The 21,796-nt window shown below is 40.6% G+C and overlaps 1 protein-coding gene across 2 annotated transcripts; it reads right to left on the bottom strand.

Moving 5' to 3' along the window:
* Positions 1–69: 69 nt before the first annotated feature.
* Positions 70–20,994, bottom strand: LOC144211874 (zinc finger protein 385B-like). 2 transcript variants are annotated; one of them, XM_077739398.1, is made up of 9 exons: positions 20,790–20,994; positions 10,235–10,477; positions 5,712–5,869; positions 5,347–5,454; positions 3,668–3,818; positions 2,784–3,089; positions 2,496–2,716; positions 1,848–1,952; positions 70–1,424 (listed from the first exon to the last, which is right to left on the bottom strand). In XM_077739398.1, the coding sequence occupies exons 1-9, from the start codon at positions 20,830–20,832 to the stop codon at positions 1,194–1,196; spliced, it is 1,566 nt and encodes a 521-aa protein (XP_077595524.1). In that variant the 5' UTR covers positions 20,833–20,994; the 3' UTR covers positions 70–1,193. The 2 variants fall into 2 exon arrangements, with proteins under 2 accessions (XP_077595524.1, XP_077595525.1); XM_077739399.1 differs by lacking the exons at positions 10,235–10,477; positions 20,790–20,994 and adding an exon at positions 9,026–9,328.
* Positions 20,995–21,796: the final 802 nt, after the last annotated feature.

The following is a 21,796-nucleotide window of genomic DNA, read 5'->3' as shown; positions in this document are numbered from 1 at the left end:
ATATTATGTCAATATATCACTCACCCGTTGACATATTTGATGGTGATGGGGGTAGGAATTTCACTCCAATTTATGGATTAAATGTTTTATTCAATAGATTCGCTGAGATTTTAAAATTACATGGCTGACCGGTTCAAACGATTTCCAAAATACTCACGGCTAGATTCTTACAGTGCATTTAGTGATTGTTTCAATGCAGGAAAAATAAATACAACCACCAAAGACTGTGGGAAAAAAACAGTATATATACTACGTACAAATGAATGAATACATTACACATTCAAACATATATTTTGCACATTGTAGCCTATATTATTGCGCTTGATGAACAGTTCCACACGTTTTATTTAGTAAACCATGTTTCCAGACGTAAACGACTAGCTTAGGATATGTGGAACAAAGGCTGTAGAAATATTTTAACTAAAGGTTTAATGACTCATGAAATTGGATTCTTCTCAGCCGGCTTGTTCACATTGCACAAAAAAAAAAGCACCCCAAAGTACATAACGGTAAAATATCTGAAGTAGTATTTAGAAAAGGTTCCCTCCCACCTTTGCTTTATTGGCTCATATCAAGTACACTACTTTCCACGGATATTAAATGAAATTAAAAATCATTCACCATGAAGCGTGAATGTTCTTGGCTTTTGTATTTGTAATATGGCACAGCTCCGAGAAAGACAAAAAAAATAAATGAGCAATGTTCATCATGTTATCGACGACCACGACCAAAAACAACACAGATTGAAAGCTGTTTGTTTTTTGTTTTTTCTCCGTTTTGCGCTCAGTAAGACGAGTTATTAACGTATGGAAAGAAATCCAGGAATGATGACGTTTCCCCAGAGTACAACTAGAAACAAACCTGTCAAATTTGGCAAAGTGTTAACATTGACACACCCACAATTGGGTAATGGCAGATTCTTCTTATAAATACAACAAAAATATATTGTATGGCTTCCAATGGGGTCACGACCCCCTAGGAAACATGCACTCAAACCGCATGAGTGATGGTCCTTTTTCAATGGTACTTTACTTTAACTCATCCCACGAGTAAAATGATAACTCTGTTAACTCCGCATTGAAATGAATTCAACTGTCATTTAATGAATCTGTCCGAGACTCATCGTTTGAGACAGTAGTATTGTAATTTCTTGACGGTCGGTATTCGTTAGGTGTTACTGTTTTGGCTTATTGTCAATAGGGGGAGAAGATAATGGGCGGGTGTGTGGGCCTGAGGGGTCCCGGGGCAGGCCTGAAGAGAGCGGGGCTAATCAAGGGACTGTGGATGTAGGCCGTGGGACCCTGGGGCAGCCTGAGTGCCAGTGGCGCCGATGCCAAAGTGCACAGAGCAGCTGGATTGAGGGCGCTGGTCAGGAACCCTGCCGGCAGGGCCTTGGACAGCTGCCTCTGCAAGGCCAGTTTAGTCTACAAAATAAGATAAAAAACTTTAAAATTAGCAATCACCTTCAAAATGAAGAAAAATTGAAAAAAAAATTCAATATTTTCAGCATCTGCTTTTGCTTTGTAATTTTTTTAAATATAAAAAATATAAAATATAAAAATTTCCAACTGAGTTACACTTCCCAGAGTAATAAAACAGTTAGTTTGATAGTCAGTAACTATCAAAAATAATAATCCGTGGCAGCTTTACTTTATGTGGCTATTCTTTGGTCCATGCAAAATAACAATAGAAATGGACAAGGCTAAAGGAAAAAGCCCAATAAAATCTATGACTACAATTCCAAATCCCCTGGCATAATATAATAATCATCATTCCTCATTTTAGAGAGCGAGAGAGAGAGAGAGAACATCCCAAATGGTGAAATGTGTTGTGCATCCAATTCTTACCGCTAATGCAGTGGTGGGCTGCAGTTTATTATAGGGAGTGAATTTGGGCTTCACCTTCACAGGCTTCCCGGCCAAATGCTCTTTATGTCTCCTGCTGTTCATGTGCTGTGGAACACATATTGATGATGAGATGACATCAAAAAAAGTGTTATGATTTATCAGAAGTGGAAGTCAAACCACCTGTTGTTGCTCATGACACACCACGGGCCAAAAAAAAACACCAAAACTTTTCCGTAAAAATGTCTCCGGTAACTGTTAAAGTTGGAAATGACGTCAAAATAATATGTACAAACAGTAAAAGAGGTTAAAAGGTCACAGTACTCAACATGAAGCATACATACGCCGCCAAATCGCATTTGATGACAAGCGAGGCGTTTTAGGGCGGCCATTTTCCTTTGATCTGAACTCAGCATATCTTTAGCGACGTGCGTCAGTCCTTTTATCCGTTCAATTTATGAGGTTAATCTTCGTTTCCATGGTAATTGCTATTCTGAAGAAACCTAGAAGACTCACTAAGCTTCCTTTTTTGGGGGCCATAATCCGAAATGGGTGGGATAAAAAGGCTAAGTACTCCCAGCGTACGAACATAGACACAAATTAGCTTAGCAGAAACTATGGCGCTTAAATTTTGAAAAGCAGCAAATGTACCTGTTTGAGCTGAGACTCCGAATTGACGGCCACCTGGCAAAGGTGGCATCGAAAGCGCTGGCCGGTGACGCCCCCTGCCACGCCCCCTGCCACTCCGGCCTTATTAGCGCCCGCCCGCTGCTTAATTAGCCGACTTGGGCGTCTTGGCGACGATGTCCTCTTCGTCCTGCGATGCGATTGGCTGCTGTTGGGACTGTACAGCATCTGTTTGTGCTTAGAACCTGAAAAAGTTGGGAAATCATTGGATTAATTTACACTAGCAAGAATGATTGTACATTTCACACACACCACTACAATGAGCTTCTAGTTGAGAGCTGGAGTTGACGGTCACTTTGCATGTGGGACAATGCAGCACTTTTTTGTTGGCCTCCTTGTCCTCCACCTTGGCCTCCTCGTTTTCTACTTCTTCCCCGACAGCGGGAAGCCCCCGAGGGTCACCTTCCGCGGGCGTTTCGTCCGCGTTGAGATGGGAAAGCGGAGGGGGGGCGTCGGGGAATTGCTTGGATGGCGGAGGCGAGGAGGAGTCCGAAATGGGAGGGTTTGGGGGCAAGGGATTTTCCAGGCTGGTTTCCAGTCGTGATGATGTGCTTGAATCTGGACACACACATAAAAAAAACATCATATTCCATGTGACAAAATCTGTTGTTTATTCTCCAAATATGCAATGGCGATCCCATCCATCAATGATAATGTTTTAAATGCGCTTCCCGGTTTTCAATCATTTCTTCACCTTGTTCAGACAACAGAACATCGATCAAATGTCTTGGCATGCTCTGTGAATTCTAAACCAATCATTTGGCTTGCTGTGTTTAGCAGGCCTAAAAATCATCATGTCTTCTGCTACTGATAAAAAAAAAAACCAAAATGGGTCGACATGGCTTTTCAGGTGCTATTTGCATGCTAATGCTTTTTAGCGGGGCGTCTGTGCTTGATGGCAGTAATTAACCAAATGACAGAGGCTTTGATTGCAGAGCAGGTGATTGCTACTAATCAGGTGGCGGATTGGCAGCTAGGAGAATTAGCATCTTAAAGTCGGCTGCTCGATGAAGAGGACGGTCAGGTTGTTTGAGAGAAGATGTAATATGTCATAATTGTCAGCAGATCCGCTTAATCAGGGTTTTTTTGTTGGCACCTCAGTTGTAGTGCAGCTTTTGGAGCTGTTGTCAAAATACCTGTTCCGTCATTTGAATTCAAGTCTGTCCCCTTGTCTTTCTCCGGGCCAGGTGGTGAGCTGTACTTGTTCTTGTGCCGGTTTCTCTGGTTCTCCAAGGCCTTCATTTTGCGAGTGTGCTTGTGTCCCTTGTAGTGGGCCTCAGCCTGGTTCTGGTAAAGAGAAATTAGATCATAGTATACCATGCTATGCTAAGCGTTGCTCTGTCATGGCATAGCAAAAGTGTAAACACACACACATGCACAAAATCATACTACTAAATAACAATAAAAATATAAAACTTGCCAATAACAAAAACTAGAAATTATTTTTAAAAAGGCTAGATACTTGGGGGTTTAAGCTAACTAAAGCTAAATCTATCTTGTATCATAATAATTTTGTTACTTCTAAAAATCAACCTTATTTACGACTGTAACTTTGTATTAAGAGGTGGGCATCGACCAGGTTAATGATTGATTTTTTTTTATGCCAGAGATGTTCTAAAAGAATAAAAAATACAGTTTTCAAATGCAAGAAGGTAAAATTGAAAAGGTCATCCGAAAAACGGAGTCAAGCGAGCAGACAATTGACTCAAGTAGACCAAAGTATTTGTATTTACAATCACGAGGCAGCCAGCAGCACGCAGCGGTGATTTAATTAGAGAAGGCCAGCATAAAATCAGTTAAGTGTAATCACTCCATCTGCTCCATCTCCCCTCGCTGGCTCCCGCGCAAGCGCAGAACGGCACGCACGCACGAGCCGCCATACAAATGATGACACGGCGGCGTTTGACTGCGAGGAAGCCCCCCCGCCGTGCTTCGGCGCTCATCATCAACGTCCCCGCAAAGGAAGGCTGGGGTCAGTCGGAGTCGTGGCATGTCGCCAACGTCCTCCTGAGCTCATTTGTTCATCTCTGGGCTGATTCATAGTGACACAAATTGCCCCGCCACGTTTGTGAACACTCAAATGACCTCTGAGATCATCCCGGCCGGCCATGGCGTGCAGATTGCGGCACGGGCTATAAACAGAGAAGACGAATCTGTCTCCAGCTCACGGGAGCGCCAAAATAGTACATAGCCAAACGTTGGGCAACAACCTCTGATACTCTCCTATAATATCACTTTTAATTAACTTAACTTGGGTCCCTTTTCTAATCACTACCATTGCCTGAATGAATGAATGAATGAAGGTTAATTGGCCCCCAGTCAATATGGATTGGGCGTCTAGAATAAATTGACTGTCTATTGTTGTCGTTGGCAGGCAAAAAGCATTAATTTAAGGTCATTTTCTACATTTTGGATCATTTCTTGTTGTTTTTGGGCCTTATAAAGGTCACTTATTGTTGGTATGGGGTATTATTTTAACATTTCCAAAACAAAATGGCTATTGGAAATAAACAGATTCTACAAGTATGGTGAAAAAATGGCTGTCCTCAAATTGTGGGGGGAAAAAGACGGTCCCTTATTCGACCATCCAACAATATAAATGCAAATAGGCGTAAAAATAGAGTGTGTAAAGAAATGTAGCCGAATGAATACGAAGAGGAAGCTGTGATAAGGAAAGGGAAGGAGGCTGAAAAAAAACCTGATTGGTTTTCTCAAGCTAGAAAAAAAAATGGAAGATAGATAAGAAAAGGCTGTCTTGAGGATACTTTTGTGTGCAGGAAATATGAAATGAACCAAATATGAGTGCCGCACTTACAGTGGAGTTAAAGCGGAGGTGGCAAATATTACAGCTGATAGTTGTTCTTCTTCTAGGCGGTGCGATGCCAAAAGTGTGGTTGATTACTGCTTTTTGCACTGGATCCATCTGGAGAAATATGACAGTTGTACTACAATTAAAAAAAATACATTTATGATTAAAGACAAGAAGCAGTGGTTGAAATACACGTCAAAACTGCTAAACAATGATTTTTATAGCAATTAAAATGTACCTTTTCTCTTACTAAACATATTCTAGACTGCATTTCTGCCAACCACAGCTACTAGCATTTCACTGCATTTTTTTTTAAAGCAGTAAAAAAAAAAATCTTAATGTATAATTAGCTCTTTAACAATGAATCCCACCGTGTTAAAATTTGGAAAAAGGCTGAGGGGCGACGAGGCGCTAATCCTGAGAGGCAGTAAGTGCTCCAGGTGCTTGTGCGCTTGGATGCTGCCTCGGCCCGACAGCGCCACCGGGAGGGAACCCAGAAGTGGGTGAACCTGGTGTGGGGACAGCGCGCCTGCAAAAAAAACAAAAAAAAAACATGTTGGCCATTTTAATCCCAAGACACAGGAGTGCTGACCTAAGACTTCCCAAAGCGTGGTATGCATTGAATGGAAAAAGCAGAAAAAGCTTTAAGAGTTATTGGTCCGACATGACCATCTTTTTTTTCACACTCGGCTGGCCCGAACGCGATGAGACTGCTCATAATTTACACATGCTGTGACCTTTGTCTTTACCCAAGGCAAACATCAGAGCGCTGACATTTACGTGCCCGCGCAGTGTGATGATGCAAAGGTATGGAGGATGCGTAAACATGTTAGTCATCAATGACGTACAAAATTTGGGTTTTTTTTGGGATAATCGCACAACATTTTTTTTATATTAAAAAACACATTTGAACTGGGGAGAGAAAACAATGATAGACTGGAACTGTATGGGACAATGGGTATTTATGATGTCACAAATTTGTGAAATTTGGCTAAAATAATACTTTTTTTTTTTTTACCCCCAAACTCTATGACAATGTTTTTTTCCGCCATGTTAATCAAGGTCATGATTTTCCGCCTAACGATCATCGGCAATGAACTGTTATGTTCAGCGACCAATAGAAAACTGTGACTAACACGGCTGATATAGAGAATTACAAGTACGCATTCTGGAGTACTTTACAACTATATAAATATACCAAACTGATCCTTCTGTCTAATCTGCATTTGTCCTCATTTTCCATCTACCAATCAGCTTCTTGGGTGTAGGTCACAGCAGTCGGCTTTCTGCTCTTGATAAAAGAAAAAGACAGTAACGGGAGGGGGGGAAAAATAGTGAGAAAGTCTTCATGTGGATGATTTCGAAGATTCCTCCCCGGGTGCTTAAACACCACCAAGGGAAAATGGGGAATCTTTCTTTCTGTGTGATTTTAAATAAATGGATAAATTGTCACTATGATAAATGATGATTAAGAAGAAGCTGGAAGCAAAATGACACTGAAATATTCCTTCATGTCACCTCGTCATGGAGATGTGGCCAAAGTGAAAAAGCCACTGATGCCACTCACAATTGGATGAGGATCCCTAGGATGTATTAGCATCCATTAAAATCACCAATGGCGGCTCTTCTAAGCTCTCCAGCAGTAGCAAAACAACAAAAAAGGGCAAATTTCCATGTCGGTTAAGAACGCCACTTGTGCCTCAGAGTGCTGTCAAGTCTTGAAATAAATGAGCTTCATTGTGACAGAGGACATTTTGTGTGGTAAAACAAAAAAACAAAAAAAGATTTTGCCGGCCTGCTATGGCTGTGGCTGTCAGTTTGAATGCACAGCGCCACGCTTAAAGGGACTTCTTCTACCTGCGGGGCAGCAGGCAGCCTAGATCAGGCTCCCAGTAGTACTTTGGCCTACTTTGAGGAAGCCATTTTCACCCCAGGGTCTAAAAAAGGTGACACATTTTGTTCAAGGTGACCAAAGAAGCAACATTACGAGCCTGCTAACAGGATCAAATTTGATATTTTCTTAAGGAATCAACGTACATGAGTAGAACATCGTTTTTTTGTTGAAATTGACTGCCAAAAATCAAAATCAAAACAACAATGGTGAGATGATGAGTTCAGTAACACTTGAGTAAAATACATTTTGGAGTATTTGATGAGATCGTCTCCTAGAAAGCAGAAAAAAAAACAGCCGTGTCAATCATCTGTACTGATATAATGATAAGGATTTAGTATTTCAAATTTTTGCTCTGCGTATGAAAAGTAAAAAATGTAAAGTGCAGGCAAATGAGCATGAATGGATTTATCAAGGGGGGGGGGGGGGGGTCCGAGTGGGCCCATCCGTGGCTTTTCAAAGCATGTCGTTATCAAGAACACTTAAAATAAACTGCCGCCGTCTGCTTGAATTGAGATAAGCAGTAGCAATCAAACTTGCTGAATGACATCCCGAAGATTAGCGGTGCACATATTTGCAATATTTCAACCATCCACAACGCGAGTTGCGTAATTAGCTCTTTGTCAAAAATCAGAATTCTAGCGTCTCTGCTGATTTCATCGTTTTGGCGTCACAAACTGCGGCATCCTAAAAAAAAACCAGAAAAAAAAACCCTTAAATAGGAGCTGTAACAATGAAAAAAAATGAATTTATCAGTTTGTCCAATCTAAGTCACCCTTTCAAACTGATTTTTAGGGGGTAATTTCCAAGCCTGTCAACAAACTGCAGGCTGGATTTAATCCCCATTCCTTTCTATGCAAATGATATTCAAATGAGCTCCTGTAATCTGATGGCGTGTTCATGAAGTAAGAAGCACAAATTGCAATTGTTTACCCCTCTGGCGTTTTTTGATCAGCATTTCAATCAAAGGCCAGATGTGGCAGTTATTGAATAAAGGCACATTAATTTATCAATGTTATTCATTGGACTAAAAAATGTCCCTCAAATTGAAGTCTTGTGCTGAACACCTTCAATGCTATTAACAAAAACATATGTACAATCTATTTAAAGCCAGAAGGCCCATTTAAAATGGATTGTCTTTGTCAATGGCAGCCAAATCTGTTGTATAAATGAATATTAAAGGTGAATGTCCTATAAAGGATATATTATAACTACATTTTCTGGATTGATACTTGAATTTGGCCAATCAAAACCAATGTTTTCCCACTACGTTTTATAAACCTGGCGGGCTTGATTCAAATATCTGAAATGTTTCAACAACATATTTTTTTCTTTTTGGAAAAATGGAACATGATACTAAATACATTGTATGGTATTATTTAAGAAAAATCCAAACTGTCAAAACTAGCAAAGTGAACTGGGCTAATCTATCTAAATTAAGTATAAAAACTTAACTTCTGAAAAAAAAGAAGCGAGAAAGAAGCAAAATCCACATTTTCTAAAATCCTCCTCCTTCCCTCTCGTAATTACGCGAGCTAATCCGGGTAGATTTCCTGAGGGAGGCATTGACATAATTGGCAACATTCTGCTGTGACATTGATGTTTTTCTAGCTCTAAAATGACTTGACACATCTGGGGAACAGCGACCCCCCCCCCCCCCCCCCCCCCACCCCCTCGCTTGCCCCCTATAAGCGAAGCAATTAGCCCGCAAACTGCCGCGGGAACGACGAGCCAGACCCACTCGTTGGCGGGCCGACCTACCTCGGAAAGAAAATGGAATTGGGGTGCGCTTACCTAAGAGCATCTCTGCTGGTTTTGGAGAGTCTTGCGCTTTTTTGGCTCAACTTCTCTCTGGATGTTTACTCCCTCCCACTAAGTGGAGAATCTCCTCCGTGTCAGCGACACCTTCAAACCAGAGCGGCAAAGCCGATGGCGAGCGCGCAAGAAAAGGCGGCGTGCGCTCTTCTGCGCGCAGCCAGCCAGTGAGCCAGTAAGCGAGGGAGGAAGGAAGGAAGGAAGGTAGAGAGAGGACGAGAGGTTGGCTATTAACCCTACAAACATCCTCCATCTCTCCTCTTCCTCCTCCCAGTGCAGATTTCTATTCACGTCCCACCTGCACACTCCCCCCCCCCCTTCCCGAGGACACTCCACTATAACGTCTTTTCCTTCCTGGACTGGATTACTAGAAAACAATAGGGGTTATTTATTGCTAATTTCTTAGTTCTTAGCCAGTTGGAGAAATTGCCCAAAAATAATGAGAGGGTAGGCTGTGTTATTGTTGACGGATTTCTATATGCTTATAATGGAATCTTGTCAAATAGTATTCAGAAAGCCAAGAAAAGTATCATTCCTAACATAAATGAAGACAATTTACTTTCCAGTCTACTCATTGAATTTCCACAAAATGTGTCTAATGACCTAAAAAATCTGGTAAAACATGATATAAAAAGGAGCTCCTTTCCTATCAATGGTGGTGTATTAAGGGTGACCATGACTAAAAGTTATTATTATCTGAGACGCAAAATACCGATAAGGCGGCAATGATGATGACGATGATGACAAAATGAGGTTGAAACGAGTACGTTATTAAACCGTTATTGAATACGACGCATTCACAGAATGAGACGGCCTCGTACATCACGATTAGATTTGCTCCTTGTCTCCAATGGCATTGGCTCATTACGCGCTTTTTTTTTTTTCTTCCTTTGGAGGAATGGCGTGGACCAAGGCTGATCGATGGGCTCTTGTCAAATCAGGTGTGCAGGGGAAAACAAAGGGATAATCTTTTATTGAATCCCAAGTATGAGCTAAATGCCATTTATCTGTAAGTAAGATAAATTAACGCATTGATAACTTTTCCATCCTCAAATATTGATTTTGAAACTCAATGGCTGGACTATCAAATGAATTAATTGCTTATGCAAACATATGCAAGCATTTTGTTGTTATTTGTGTTTACAAGATGGCGGCAGATGAAAAATAGTTAATAATAAATAGCCGTACCTGTGTTTGCACCAACAACCTTGGCTAGCCTGCGCAGCCTCCTCTGGTGGGTCTTTCCTTTGTAGTGGATTTGGGCCTGGGCTCCCGAGTTTAGCCTGATGTTGCACACCTGGCACAAGGTGGCGCTGGTGTTACCTTGACGCCGTTCTCGTTTGGCCCTGGGCGCCATCTTTTTCTTGTCTTCATCCTCTCCTTCTTCCTTATCCTCTTGAGTGGCGTCGGGATGGCGGGGAGATCCGTTATCTGCAAAAAAGAAGGTGCATGGTTAGGAAAAAAGATCATTTAGAGTAAAAACAGAGAGTTGACGGCAATCTGTCCATTGCTGTACCGTATTTTCTGGCATATAAGCCGTATCTCGATTCAGTTATCATTTTTTTAAAGACCAATACAGTTTATATGTGAGAAAATAGCATCCCATGAGAAGCACATTTTAATAAGCTAATAAGAAGAAGAGTGTTGACTTTGTTGCCTATTTTGTTTTCAGTGGCGATGACACAATGTCCAAGGAATGACTCACCAGATGATCAAGATCCAAGGAGACAGATGCGTTGCGCTTTATGCCGGAGGAAATTCTCCTCTCCAGCAATTGAAACGCTTCTCTGAGTCCGTTAAGCTTCCGTTTATAGCTCCGGGAAAAATTTGGGGTTTGCATATATTATGAAAACGCTCTACATGCTGATGTATTGTAGTGCTGGCGGCATGTTTGGTATTTTAGGAGCTTTTGTTCTTCTGGACTATTACGTGAAAGCGTGAATTTTTTAGGCCAGGTGGAATTCGCTTGGAATAGTTTGATGAGTCAAAGTAATCTTTGTCACGGGTTTACTAGTGTTTACTAGCCGGAAGACAGGCTAGGGCGGCCATTAAAAAATGAACTATGTTTTCAGTCCTCAATCAAGAGCTCAAAACACCACAATGCATTATTTCTATCATAAATAAATACAAAAATTCAAAGATATCATTCCATCCCCAAAATGGCACTGGATTCATATACAAAAATATGTGTACATCCCTGTATGTGTGTCACAGACATCTCCACAGGGGGGCAACATGACGCCACATGAGGGGAAAAAAACAAAAAACAAAGGGGGGAAGTACTGCCATTATTATTATTATTATGTTGACCATTCTTTTTCCAAAATAAGATATCAAACAAAATGGATGGTTTGTGGTTTAGATTCATCTAAGAAATAATCTGTGGTCTTCTCCACCATGAGAACAATTCAACCAGTAGAATGACTTGCCCATTTAGGACTAATAAAAGACGGTATGGAGTATCTCTGTTGTTTGTCAGGGCAATATATCATGGATGGGCCAGTTAAGAATGCTAAATCATGCTAGGTTTTGGATTAAACATAGCATGATTTTTGCATTCTTAACTTTCCCTGCATTAAATGTTTCTTAAGTTTGATTTTTAAAGGTTACCCTAGTCTGCCAGTACATAGTGGCTCAAGTATATTTCAATTATTTGTTTTAGCAATGTCATTATAGACACAATTTTTTAAAAAAAATCTTCTTGCGGTTCATTTAAAACATCTCCCTTCATCGGCAAAAATCTGTTTGCAAAAAAATGTCAATTTGGCAGCCGGGGAGATGAAAGCAGAAGGGAAATCTGTTTCCGCTGGAATTTATCTGCCTTCCAGCAGCAGCCACGCCGACTTCAAAGCCAGCAATCCGTCACCAGGATTAATTTGAGCGAGGCTGCGCCACAAAGATGGCGGCGAGGTAACGGTCGCCGCTTGGACGCCAAAAATTTATCAAAAAATAGTTTTGGTCCTCAATTTTCATTGAGGTTGAAAATAATTAGAGGGAATAACAAGTGATTTACTTTGATGGGTCGCACAAAGGCAAGTGGTGGGCCAGATCTGGCCCCCGAGCCATGGGTTTGACACCCATGACCTTTTATGACCTATGACTTTTTGCATGGGGTTCAACTTGCGCTTAGTGGATTAGCGTGTGGATTTCCTGTGAACATTTCATAATAAAAGAATGTCATGGTCAACATAAATATAAATGTTTGCTGCACCCATTATGAAAAATCATATTAGGAAAAATATTAAATACTAAAAATAGAAATAATTGCTTCAAATGAGCTAACATGCGCACTTTACAGGTACGATTTTAATGGAATCTAATTGCCAAAATGTCAAAATATATATTTATGACATTGGGATATCTTTTCACTCCATTGCTTACATTTACCCGCCGATAATATCACATATCGGCAATCATTTATGAAACAATATACCGCCCACTAAAATTAGTTATCGCGACAGGGCTAGCCGTTATGTCCGCAAATACCGAGGCAAAGCCAATCTCATAAAACAGTTGGCGTGACGGCTGATTTATGTCTTGATCTACTATTTGCGAGTGACCCGATAGCCAGCGTCCGAGCTCACATCACAAGAAAATTTCTCAAGTAGAAACGCAAAGAAGACACATGGCGGCTCTAAATGTCCAAATGAAAACAACAAATGCAACTTATTTGGCCAAAATACGTCCGTCTTCTCAAACCCGACAGTGGCTATGAATACAGAAGAGGTTGATTAATGCAAAATGACAGGTGGACTATAATTAAAGTTGTCGCTAGGCAACCGCGTGGCTTTTGTGAGAGTACGAGTTTGAAACCCCCGTCACACACAAATGGCAGCGCAATTATACTGTAATTTGAGCACAAAAGGCCAAGAAATGGGGCTGTTTCTACTGAATATGACTGGAAAATACAGCCGAGCCGCCCAACGTCAATACCAGAATGTATGTGATGTTGGCTAATGATTGGTTCAGTCAAGATACACATTTACCTTTTGATATTATTTGGTTAAATGCACTTTTTAGTTCCACTGCCAGGATGGCATTAACTCCAAAGGTTAACATAAAAAAAAAAATACAATTTCAAGTTGACTATTCAACCAAAGCATGTTAATGCTAACAGAGTACAAAACTCAATTGAAGGGCTAACAAAGCTAGCATTGATATCACAATATTTAATTAGCTAACATTTGACCACATTTCATACCATTGCCATGGAAGATATCTTGGAAAAATATAAAATAATACTTAAAATAGTATTACATGATAACATTTTTGTGTAAACAAAACAGAGAGAATAAGGCATTTTAAATGAAAACAAACAATATTATAATGTTCATAGTATAGTCGCTACTAAAGTACACGATTATCATTGTTGTATGTTGAAGTACGATCTAATAAGTTGTTGTTTTAATGAGTTTGAAGGTGTTTAAAAGTACATGGTGATAGAGACGTAAACATGGCCTTTAGAATTAGTACGGGCTTTAAGCTGGTGACAAGTGGTCCTCGTGTCAAGGTCACTTGCAAACTCAAATACAGCAGTGATTCACACTGTTAGGTAAGTGAGTGGGAGTTGCTAAGTGCACGCTGCATATTTTTAGTCCGTCTCTTTCCACTGGGGCGTTAATGTCTGCCAAATAAGTTGTTTATTTATCCGCTGACCCTTGTTTGTCTTTACGGGTGTCTTCGAGAAGCCACACTAGGTGGCGTGGTGACGGACGTACGCGTTATTGGTGGCGTCCCACCGCTTTGACATGCGTCTGGCGGACACCTGACGATAATCAGCAGATAGGCGCGGCACTATGTAGCTTGAGATTAGCTGGAGTGTTAAACAAAGAGGCTGAGCAGGTTTGTGACAGGCCGGCGCTTTAATTAGGCCCTCGCTATCTAATAACACTGACAAATACGCGCTGAGATTTTTGCTCAGCTTTAAACACTATATATATACACTTAATATCAAGTCCTAGTGGAGTAGAAGGAATTTATTTGCTGTAAAGCTATTGGGTGACTATGTTTATGAGAGCAGAGGTCATAACTTACTCTAATAACCCAAAGGATTATTTTGATGTAACACCAAGCTATTTGCGCTTTGTTGACAAATGGCTTCACATATAACTCACTGTTGTATTACTCCTAATTGTTTTACAAGGCAGATGTTTACAACTATATTTCAGTTTGAAATTAACATGTGAATATTAAATTCACATTTTTAATTTTTCATTTAAAAAGGGGATATCTAATGTTTTTTTCATCTTGGGGAAAACTAAGAACAGAAGAATATTATTTTTTTAGTGTTTTTTTTTTAAGAATTAAGGATGATTAGTAGTTTTTGTTGTTTATTAAAAAATACTCTTATTATGTTAAATTAAAGGATTGAAAAAGAGTAAACTTATATTTTTATTAAAGAATATATAAGAGCTTTTGTTTGGTTAGTTGAAATAAGGTAAACAAATATATGTAAAAAAAAATACTACTAATGGACCCACAAATAGAATAAAAAAGGCATTTTAGTGTCTCTAAACAATGAAGAGACTCTCCAATCTAATCCACCATTGATCAATTGACCAGATTCCCATTTCCATCTCATTGAGATGCAGATGTGTCAAAATGATAGGGTGACAGCGAGCAGGGTTAAATAGCCCAAAAAGAATACCTGGCGTGCCGGTTACCCGGTAACAGAAGACACAGCAGGAGGTAAACGAGTGAACACCTCCTGGTGGTTAAAAACCCTTGGCGAGCGCCCAAGAGAGTAAAGGACGTGGGACGCAGCCAAGGACAAGAGCAGCAGCGCGCCGGCAAAACTGAGATAAGAGGTTAGCGAGGCAAAGACAAGCCACGGCCAGAGGAGAATGTGTTTGTCTGGCGATAAGTAAGTGCTGTGGAGAAAAAGCCTGGGAACCACATGATTTATCTTTGGATGCAAATGTTCTATACAAAACCACAGACTAATGCTAGCTGACCCTTTAGGACAAATGAAGCAAAAATAAAAATTAAAATAGGGTAATATTAGATGGCAACTTTTCTTTTTATAAATTGAAACTTCACCAAGGACAACAGCAATTGTGGGCATCTGTCACAGACCATCTGGGTGGACCCTAAGGCTGAAAAAGGGATATGACCTCTATTTCAAGTGGAACACGCGTACCTTAAACTCTTATTAGGTTCCGAATTAGGAAACAAAATACAAGAGTTGACAGTCTAAGTGAGTGCCATGGATGGTGTTCAATTCCAACGAACTAGGAGGCTAAATGGAAGATCTAAGCACTGTATATGCAAAATTTAAGAGAAGAAAAACCAAAATAAAGGCCTATATTTCTAGTGGCTGCTATGTGTTTATGGAATTTAGCAGAGGAATTAGTGTGTAGAGCATCCTTTGTGTTGAAGGAAACTGGCATCCAGTCACAATTCATCCACCTCTTCCTTCCTTCCACCCTCAAAATAAAGACGTGCCCCACATTCTCGCATTTGTGCGTTGGGGGGCTTTAACAAAAAAAACAAAAAAAGACTACAGGACAAGTCAGTTTGCCTCAGCGATGGTTGAATCTATAAATGTGTATTGTTATTGCTAGAACAAAGAGGATCTAGACAAATATACGTCTATAAAAGATTGTACTATTACCAGAAACGCTGTCTATTCATTGGTCGATAAATTATGGCAGCTTAGTAAACATACATAGCGACCTGTTCTAAAACATGAGAGAAAAACAAGGAATTATATTTACAGGACATCTTAAACTCTCGCAAAATTACAGAAACATTGTAATGCTACGTCTTTTTAGCTCCACACAGATGTACCTCATGTTATGGTCTGCGAGTGTCCGTCCTACTATTATTATTAATAGACACATTAACGCTCCAAACATCGCACAATGAAATGTCAATAGCGAGCAGTAAATACGCCGGCTCCATTATTAGTTCTGAATGTGTAAATCCCAACGAGAGTAGTCTATAAAAAGCCCTTTGTGGAATTTTAGCCAAGACCTATTCCAGTGTTCTTGGCACGGGTACAAGGGTGTGAACGCCACTTTACATTTGGAAACAATCTCATGGCATAGCAGGGTTATGACACTTCCTGCCCGCTCGCCGCTCTTCGACAGCTCCCCAAACGACCACGCTGGCACGCCGTTTGTTATTGGACGCGGCGACGCTCGCAGCTCGCAATGTGACCCAACGTCTCTTTCCCACTCGGTGAGATTCAGCTCCGGGGCATTTGCTCGCCGTCTCAATCTTGTAAAGGCGATGGCGGGGTCAGTAGACCGTACCATTTTACGTGTGGTGGGTGGAAATAAAAAATATGGAGGCAAGGATGACTAATCAACGTGTCGTTTATCTCGCAATTTTGTGTAGTCTACGGGTATCGAACTCGAGCTCTCCTGATGTCTGATAAAATAAAGATTGCTCTACCAAAGTTGTGACTAAAATATTGTTAGTGTGTATATTTTGTCTGGCGCGACTTATAGGCCGAAAAATACGGTAGTATTTCAAATATTATGTTATTTAAACAAATGATCATACAGTTACAAGACAGCAATGAATCATATATAACACCCTGAATATTATTTGTAAAAATGATTTAACAGTTTTTGACAGTAGTATTTTGTATAAAAATTGAAGGTTGAATCGTAAAATTTCCCCCTTTGTTGAATGACCCAAATATATATAGTACGTCACGTTCTAATCCAGACATTATTATGATTGAAAAGATCAAATGACTTTCTCCTGTAACAAAAATAAGGATCACAAAGGTGAAGCCAAGCGATAGCGCATTTATATTTGCAGAGTAAATCTTTGGAATGGTAGAAAGCAAGCCATCCCACAAATGTCTTATCTATCCAGCCACCTTTTGGAGCCCTGACAGGCTAAATTGAATATATATTATTTTAATTAAGTTCGGACTCTGAGTAAATGGGCTTAATTGCTTGAATTACCGCACTGGCTCCTTTAGGTCGTTTGGGATAAGCACAATGCGCATTGCTGATCCAATACACAAAGCAGTTGCATTGAATACAATGCTTATCAGCAGCTAACAGATTATTATTATTAGTACTATTGGTTCCATGTTTTTAAAAGTGACATTATTTCATAAATCCCAAATTGGTACAGAAGTACATATTTATTTTCGGATTTTTGTTGGCATTGTGGCTAATTTCAGCAAATTCAAAGGTCAAAGATCATCAAAATTTGTGCTTGCTATGTAAAATAAATAAAAAATAGGCACTTTAAGCTGAGGTAGGACTACGACCTGATACAAAAGTTGATTATAAATGCCCGTTTGGCAAAAAATAAAATGGGGCTACCTAGCTAGCTCCCATGGAGTAATTCAGCCATGGCTGGGGGTGGGCTACGAGGGGGGGTGAAGGCCCACAAAAATCAGCAGAGCAGTGAATGCCATAATGGCTCCCTAATTTAACGGCCATTTAATTTGGTCTGCAGGGTGAGTCTTTTGTGTCGGCCAGGGATGCTTTATAAAGAGGCAATAGTAGTCGGCGTTTAATTGCAAAATGAGTTGACAAAAGAGGGCACCTGTCAATTTGTTTCTCGCATTTTTTTTTCCATCCAAATAAGGGACAATAATGTTCCAAATTTGTGCTATTATAAAAACACACCAAAAAATGGGCAGCCATATTCCCATTGGTCGCGCCTCATTTTTCAACTCTGAGCTAGCGGCAGAGCTTTATTTGGGGGCGGGCCCCAACCCCCCCCCAAACCACAGCACCCCCCGTCCCTATCTTTGCTGGTGAGCAGCAGAATAAAGATCACAGTTATCAGTACGCGGGCAGGCTGTCATGTGACTTGTAATGACACAGCCCAAAGACGAGCCATTACGATCTCGGAAGGGAGCCTCCACGCAAAAAAAAAAATCCATTTGGCCGTGTCTGAGGTGGGGGGTGCTAGTCTGTGGCGATAAGCCCACGCGCCTCCGTCTCCGTTTGTAATTTCGTGCACTTCATTTGAAACGTCGCTTTTACGATAACAAAGACAAAAGTGGATTTTTTTTGTGTTCGCCTTCGTTTCGGTAATGACGCCCCATTTTTTTTCTATCAAGACGTCGAATCGGGTGGGGGGGATTTCGCAAAGCTAGCCGGCGGCGAGGCACGCGCCATGACACAAAATGGCTGCCGGAGGGGCGTGGGCGGTGGCACGATGCGATTGTCGTACTTCTCCCGCGCGTTTTTTTTTTTTTTTTACACGTGTCGACCCTTTGTTTGCGTCGTAGAAATGAAACGCGCGATCCATGTCTACAAACAAATTGTCTTTTGCGGCGAAAGCGATGAGCGTGGAGAGTCTATATACGCGACGAGGAGGGGGGGGGGGGGGCGGTGGGGGCTGTGCTACTGCGGCTAAAGCTGCTCCCATCGCAATCCCGTTCCACTTGGTTAGTCCCAATTTCACAGATGACGTTCTTCGGCAAGATGGAGGCTAGAAGTCAAACGCCAAAAGCGCAGACGAGGCACGGAGAAAATTCGACTTCGACGCCACGGCTTGGCTAGCGAGTCGTCGGACAATGTCACCTCTCGGTTTGGGGCGGGGCCACGAGGAATGCGGTTGTCCGCGGCCAACGAACGGCAAGCCACGAGATGGCGGGGTGCGGACGGAAAGCTAATGACGTTATTTACAAATTGATTAAAAAATTGATATATTTTTTTAAATCTATAAATACACAATATATTTCTTCAGTTAGACCCCAGTCCTTTCTCCAAATAGAAAAATAACAAGTATGCTGAAACAAAGTACAAATATTTTACAACACACACACACACACACTAGTCTTCACTACATATTTGGTGGAAATAAAAATATCTAACTATATATAGTAATGTATTAGTACAGTTAAAGTATTACTAAATACAATACATGTTCGGACTTACTGAAAAAATATTTTATGAATATCACAAAGTTCCTTTTTTCACCTGACTGTGTATATTTGAAAAGTAAAAAAAATATAATTAAAATTAAATCAAATATACATGCCTATATGCTACAACACTATAGTTTTCAAATATGAAATGAACCTATATAGAAAAATGACAATTCTAACCTGCAATTTATAAAATATGAGTAAAAACCCTACCTTAACCTCCATCAGTTCTTTACAGCCAACATCCAAAATGTATTCAAGTTGTTAATCACAATCATCAATGACTAATAAGATTTAAGGTCCTATTTGATGACACTATCCAAAACACACACACACACACACAATACAATGGTGAGCATAAATTTCTCACACATTTTCACGCAAATTATCTGAAAAAAAAAACCACAGCAGGACTGGCACATATATTTTGTTTACGATTTCTAAACAAAAGATTTGCCACGACTCAAAAAATATTCTCAACGCCAAACTACAGGCGACAAAATGGTCAACGTGTAACGACATAATGTATTCCGTGCTGGGAGAAAAAAATATGTATGTGTCATCTTCAAGAGTAGGGGGGAGCGAGGCCCTTGTGTGCGCACACCTACGCCCCAAAAGACGTACGGCGGGCAGGTGAAGCAGCTGGTGAAAATGACAACAGCGCTCCGAGGAGTGGGCAGCGGGAGGCGCGGGATTTGATGAATCAAGGACCTTTTGTTCAGCGGGGGGAGAAGAAAAGAAAAAAAAAAAACAGACGGCTCATGCGAACGCGGCCGGGCGTCGTTCAGAGTCATTTAGTCGACGCGGAGGAGGACGGGCGATTGCTGGAAGGTCATTTAAAAGAGGAGGATGATTTGGCCCAAGTGGGCCTTCTCCGCTTCAATGGCTCCAGGGCTCCTAACGACGTCTTCCTGCTGTTTTCTACCCTCACAGCACCGCGTGGAAGACAAAATACAACTTGGGAAATGTTTATTGCGGTTTACGAGGGGTATTTGGGGATTTCATGTTTGAGGCCTTTTTACAACGTTTGTCTCAAGACGTGATCAAATGCTCCCATGTGGGCCCGCAACCTTTAGGTTTCTTACCACAGCTCTCAGCACGTATTGATTTGTTAATTTCAACCAACAATTTGGATTAAGCTGAAAAATGCCAATGGCCCTGACTCCAAAATAACAATGACACTAGATACGGCAATTTTCACTATATTGTTCTGTTGTTTTATACAATTTAACGGCATAAAAGTGATAAAGCGCCAGTCAAACACTATCGGAATGCACATTAACACACACAAAAAAGCCCTACTGTCGATACACCTTTTCAACTAGATTACAACAAAGGCCCTAGTTTGGATTAAAGGCCAAAAAAATACACCTGTGATGAAAAAAAAAATTACGTCACTATTCTATAGTTTTAATTTTATACTCCAAGGTTAAGAGATTAAAAAGGACAAATAAATTATCACCATATGGCAATTTAAATGCAAAGTGTGTCTACTGTATACAGAACGCAAGTGAAAAAATAGTAATACTAATTGAATTACGTCAATTAAAAAACACACATATTTGCAATACAAATTGATTACATTAACCAAACATTTAGCTTCATTTTGGGGTAGAAAAAAGTCTATTAGAAAGTCACAATGACTTTCATAGGGCAATGTATAAAAAAGCTTTTATGTTTATGTAAATATCAAATGTATATCCTATAGTTTAAATTTAATATTTTATTTAGAAAATAAAAAGGTTTATGCTTTGTCATAAGATGTGTTAGTGTGACACCATTCAGTCCAACCACGACAAAGGGGTCACAATATTATAAATTGTATCATTACATTTTTAAAAAGAAATGTAGATATTTAGCAGAGTATAAATGAATGAAAGTAGTTCCTACCTGGGAGAGTGGGCCCCTCGGCTTCACCGGTGTTGATGTCCATTTCCTGGCTCCCGACCTGACTGAGCCCGCGCTCAACTGCCTCCTCCTCCCGCTGCCGCTCTCTCTCCCCTCCTCGCTTTCTCTCGCCACATCCAATATGGCAGCCGTGTCGACGTAAGACACAGTGCTCCAGGCGGAGTACCGAGTGTAGAATAGGGCAGAGAGAGCAGCTGTATGAGCGTTGGTCCCTTGCTATCATATGTCAGTCAGTTTGCCGTATTGGATGTGTCAAATCTGCAAAGTAGAGAATTAAGTGACCCTTTAACATAAACAGTAGAAGAAAATGTTTAAGTAAATGATGATATGAGTCAGTAAAATTAAAAAATACCAATTTTGTAATTGATGAACTAAATTAAATAAGATTTTATTTAAGAAAAAGTCATAATACTATAGCAGTAGTCACTATGGGTAAATTACACTGACATAGCAAAAGATTTAAACTGCATAACTATTCAACCAAAAATGTAACATTACCATAGAGCCACAAGAAATTGAGAATATTGACTGCTGGGAAAGAATAAATGAGTACAAATAATAACATTAGGTTAATGTAGGTTAGTGCTGATGATGGAGGTGGCCCTGGCCACTCCCCCTTTGTGTCCCTTACCTCTGATTGGCAGGTCTGCTAACTGTCACTCATCAATGCCATTACAAGTCAGACTTAGGATCAATTAGTTGCGTGTCGGACAGCAAAAGTTGCGCGTGGCAGACACATCCTATCCTGCTCAGCTGTTAGTCCTATTGTCTGCATCGGGGAGGCCTGTCACCAGTCATCCTGACTTGATCCCACCCACTTGAACCCCCTCATCTCCCTCTATTAACATGGCTCGGCTGTGTTCATAAAGCTAATTCCGGGAGATTAATTTCAGGGTTAACCTGCCGTGGTACAGCTGTCAGCCTTTGGGTGACGGATGAACAGTGGAAACATACTTGGATTTTGAGCTATGTCCTTCTTATTGAAGTTA

This window comes from Stigmatopora nigra, chromosome 18, assembly GCF_051989575.1.
Source record: "Stigmatopora nigra isolate UIUO_SnigA chromosome 18, RoL_Snig_1.1, whole genome shotgun sequence".
NCBI classification, from domain to species: domain Eukaryota; kingdom Metazoa; phylum Chordata; class Actinopteri; order Syngnathiformes; family Syngnathidae; genus Stigmatopora; species Stigmatopora nigra.
This window is presented reverse-complemented; position numbering and strand designations above follow the sequence as displayed.

What these genes read in the sequence shown, in the direction of transcription:
- LOC144211874 (XM_077739398.1), bottom strand. Translation starts at nt 20,832, where the DNA reads ATGGACATCAACACCGGTGAAGCCGAGGGGCCCACTCTCCCAG. An exon ending in ACTAGAAGCTCATTGTAGTG is followed by an intron (nt 2,717 to 2,783) that starts GTGTGTGTGAAA and finishes CAACTTTTTCAG; the next exon opens with GTTCTAAGCACAAACAGATG. An exon ending in AGCCCACCACTGCATTAGCG is followed by an intron (nt 1,425 to 1,847) that starts GTAAGAATTGGA and finishes CTTATTTTGTAG; the next exon opens with ACTAAACTGGCCTTGCAGAG.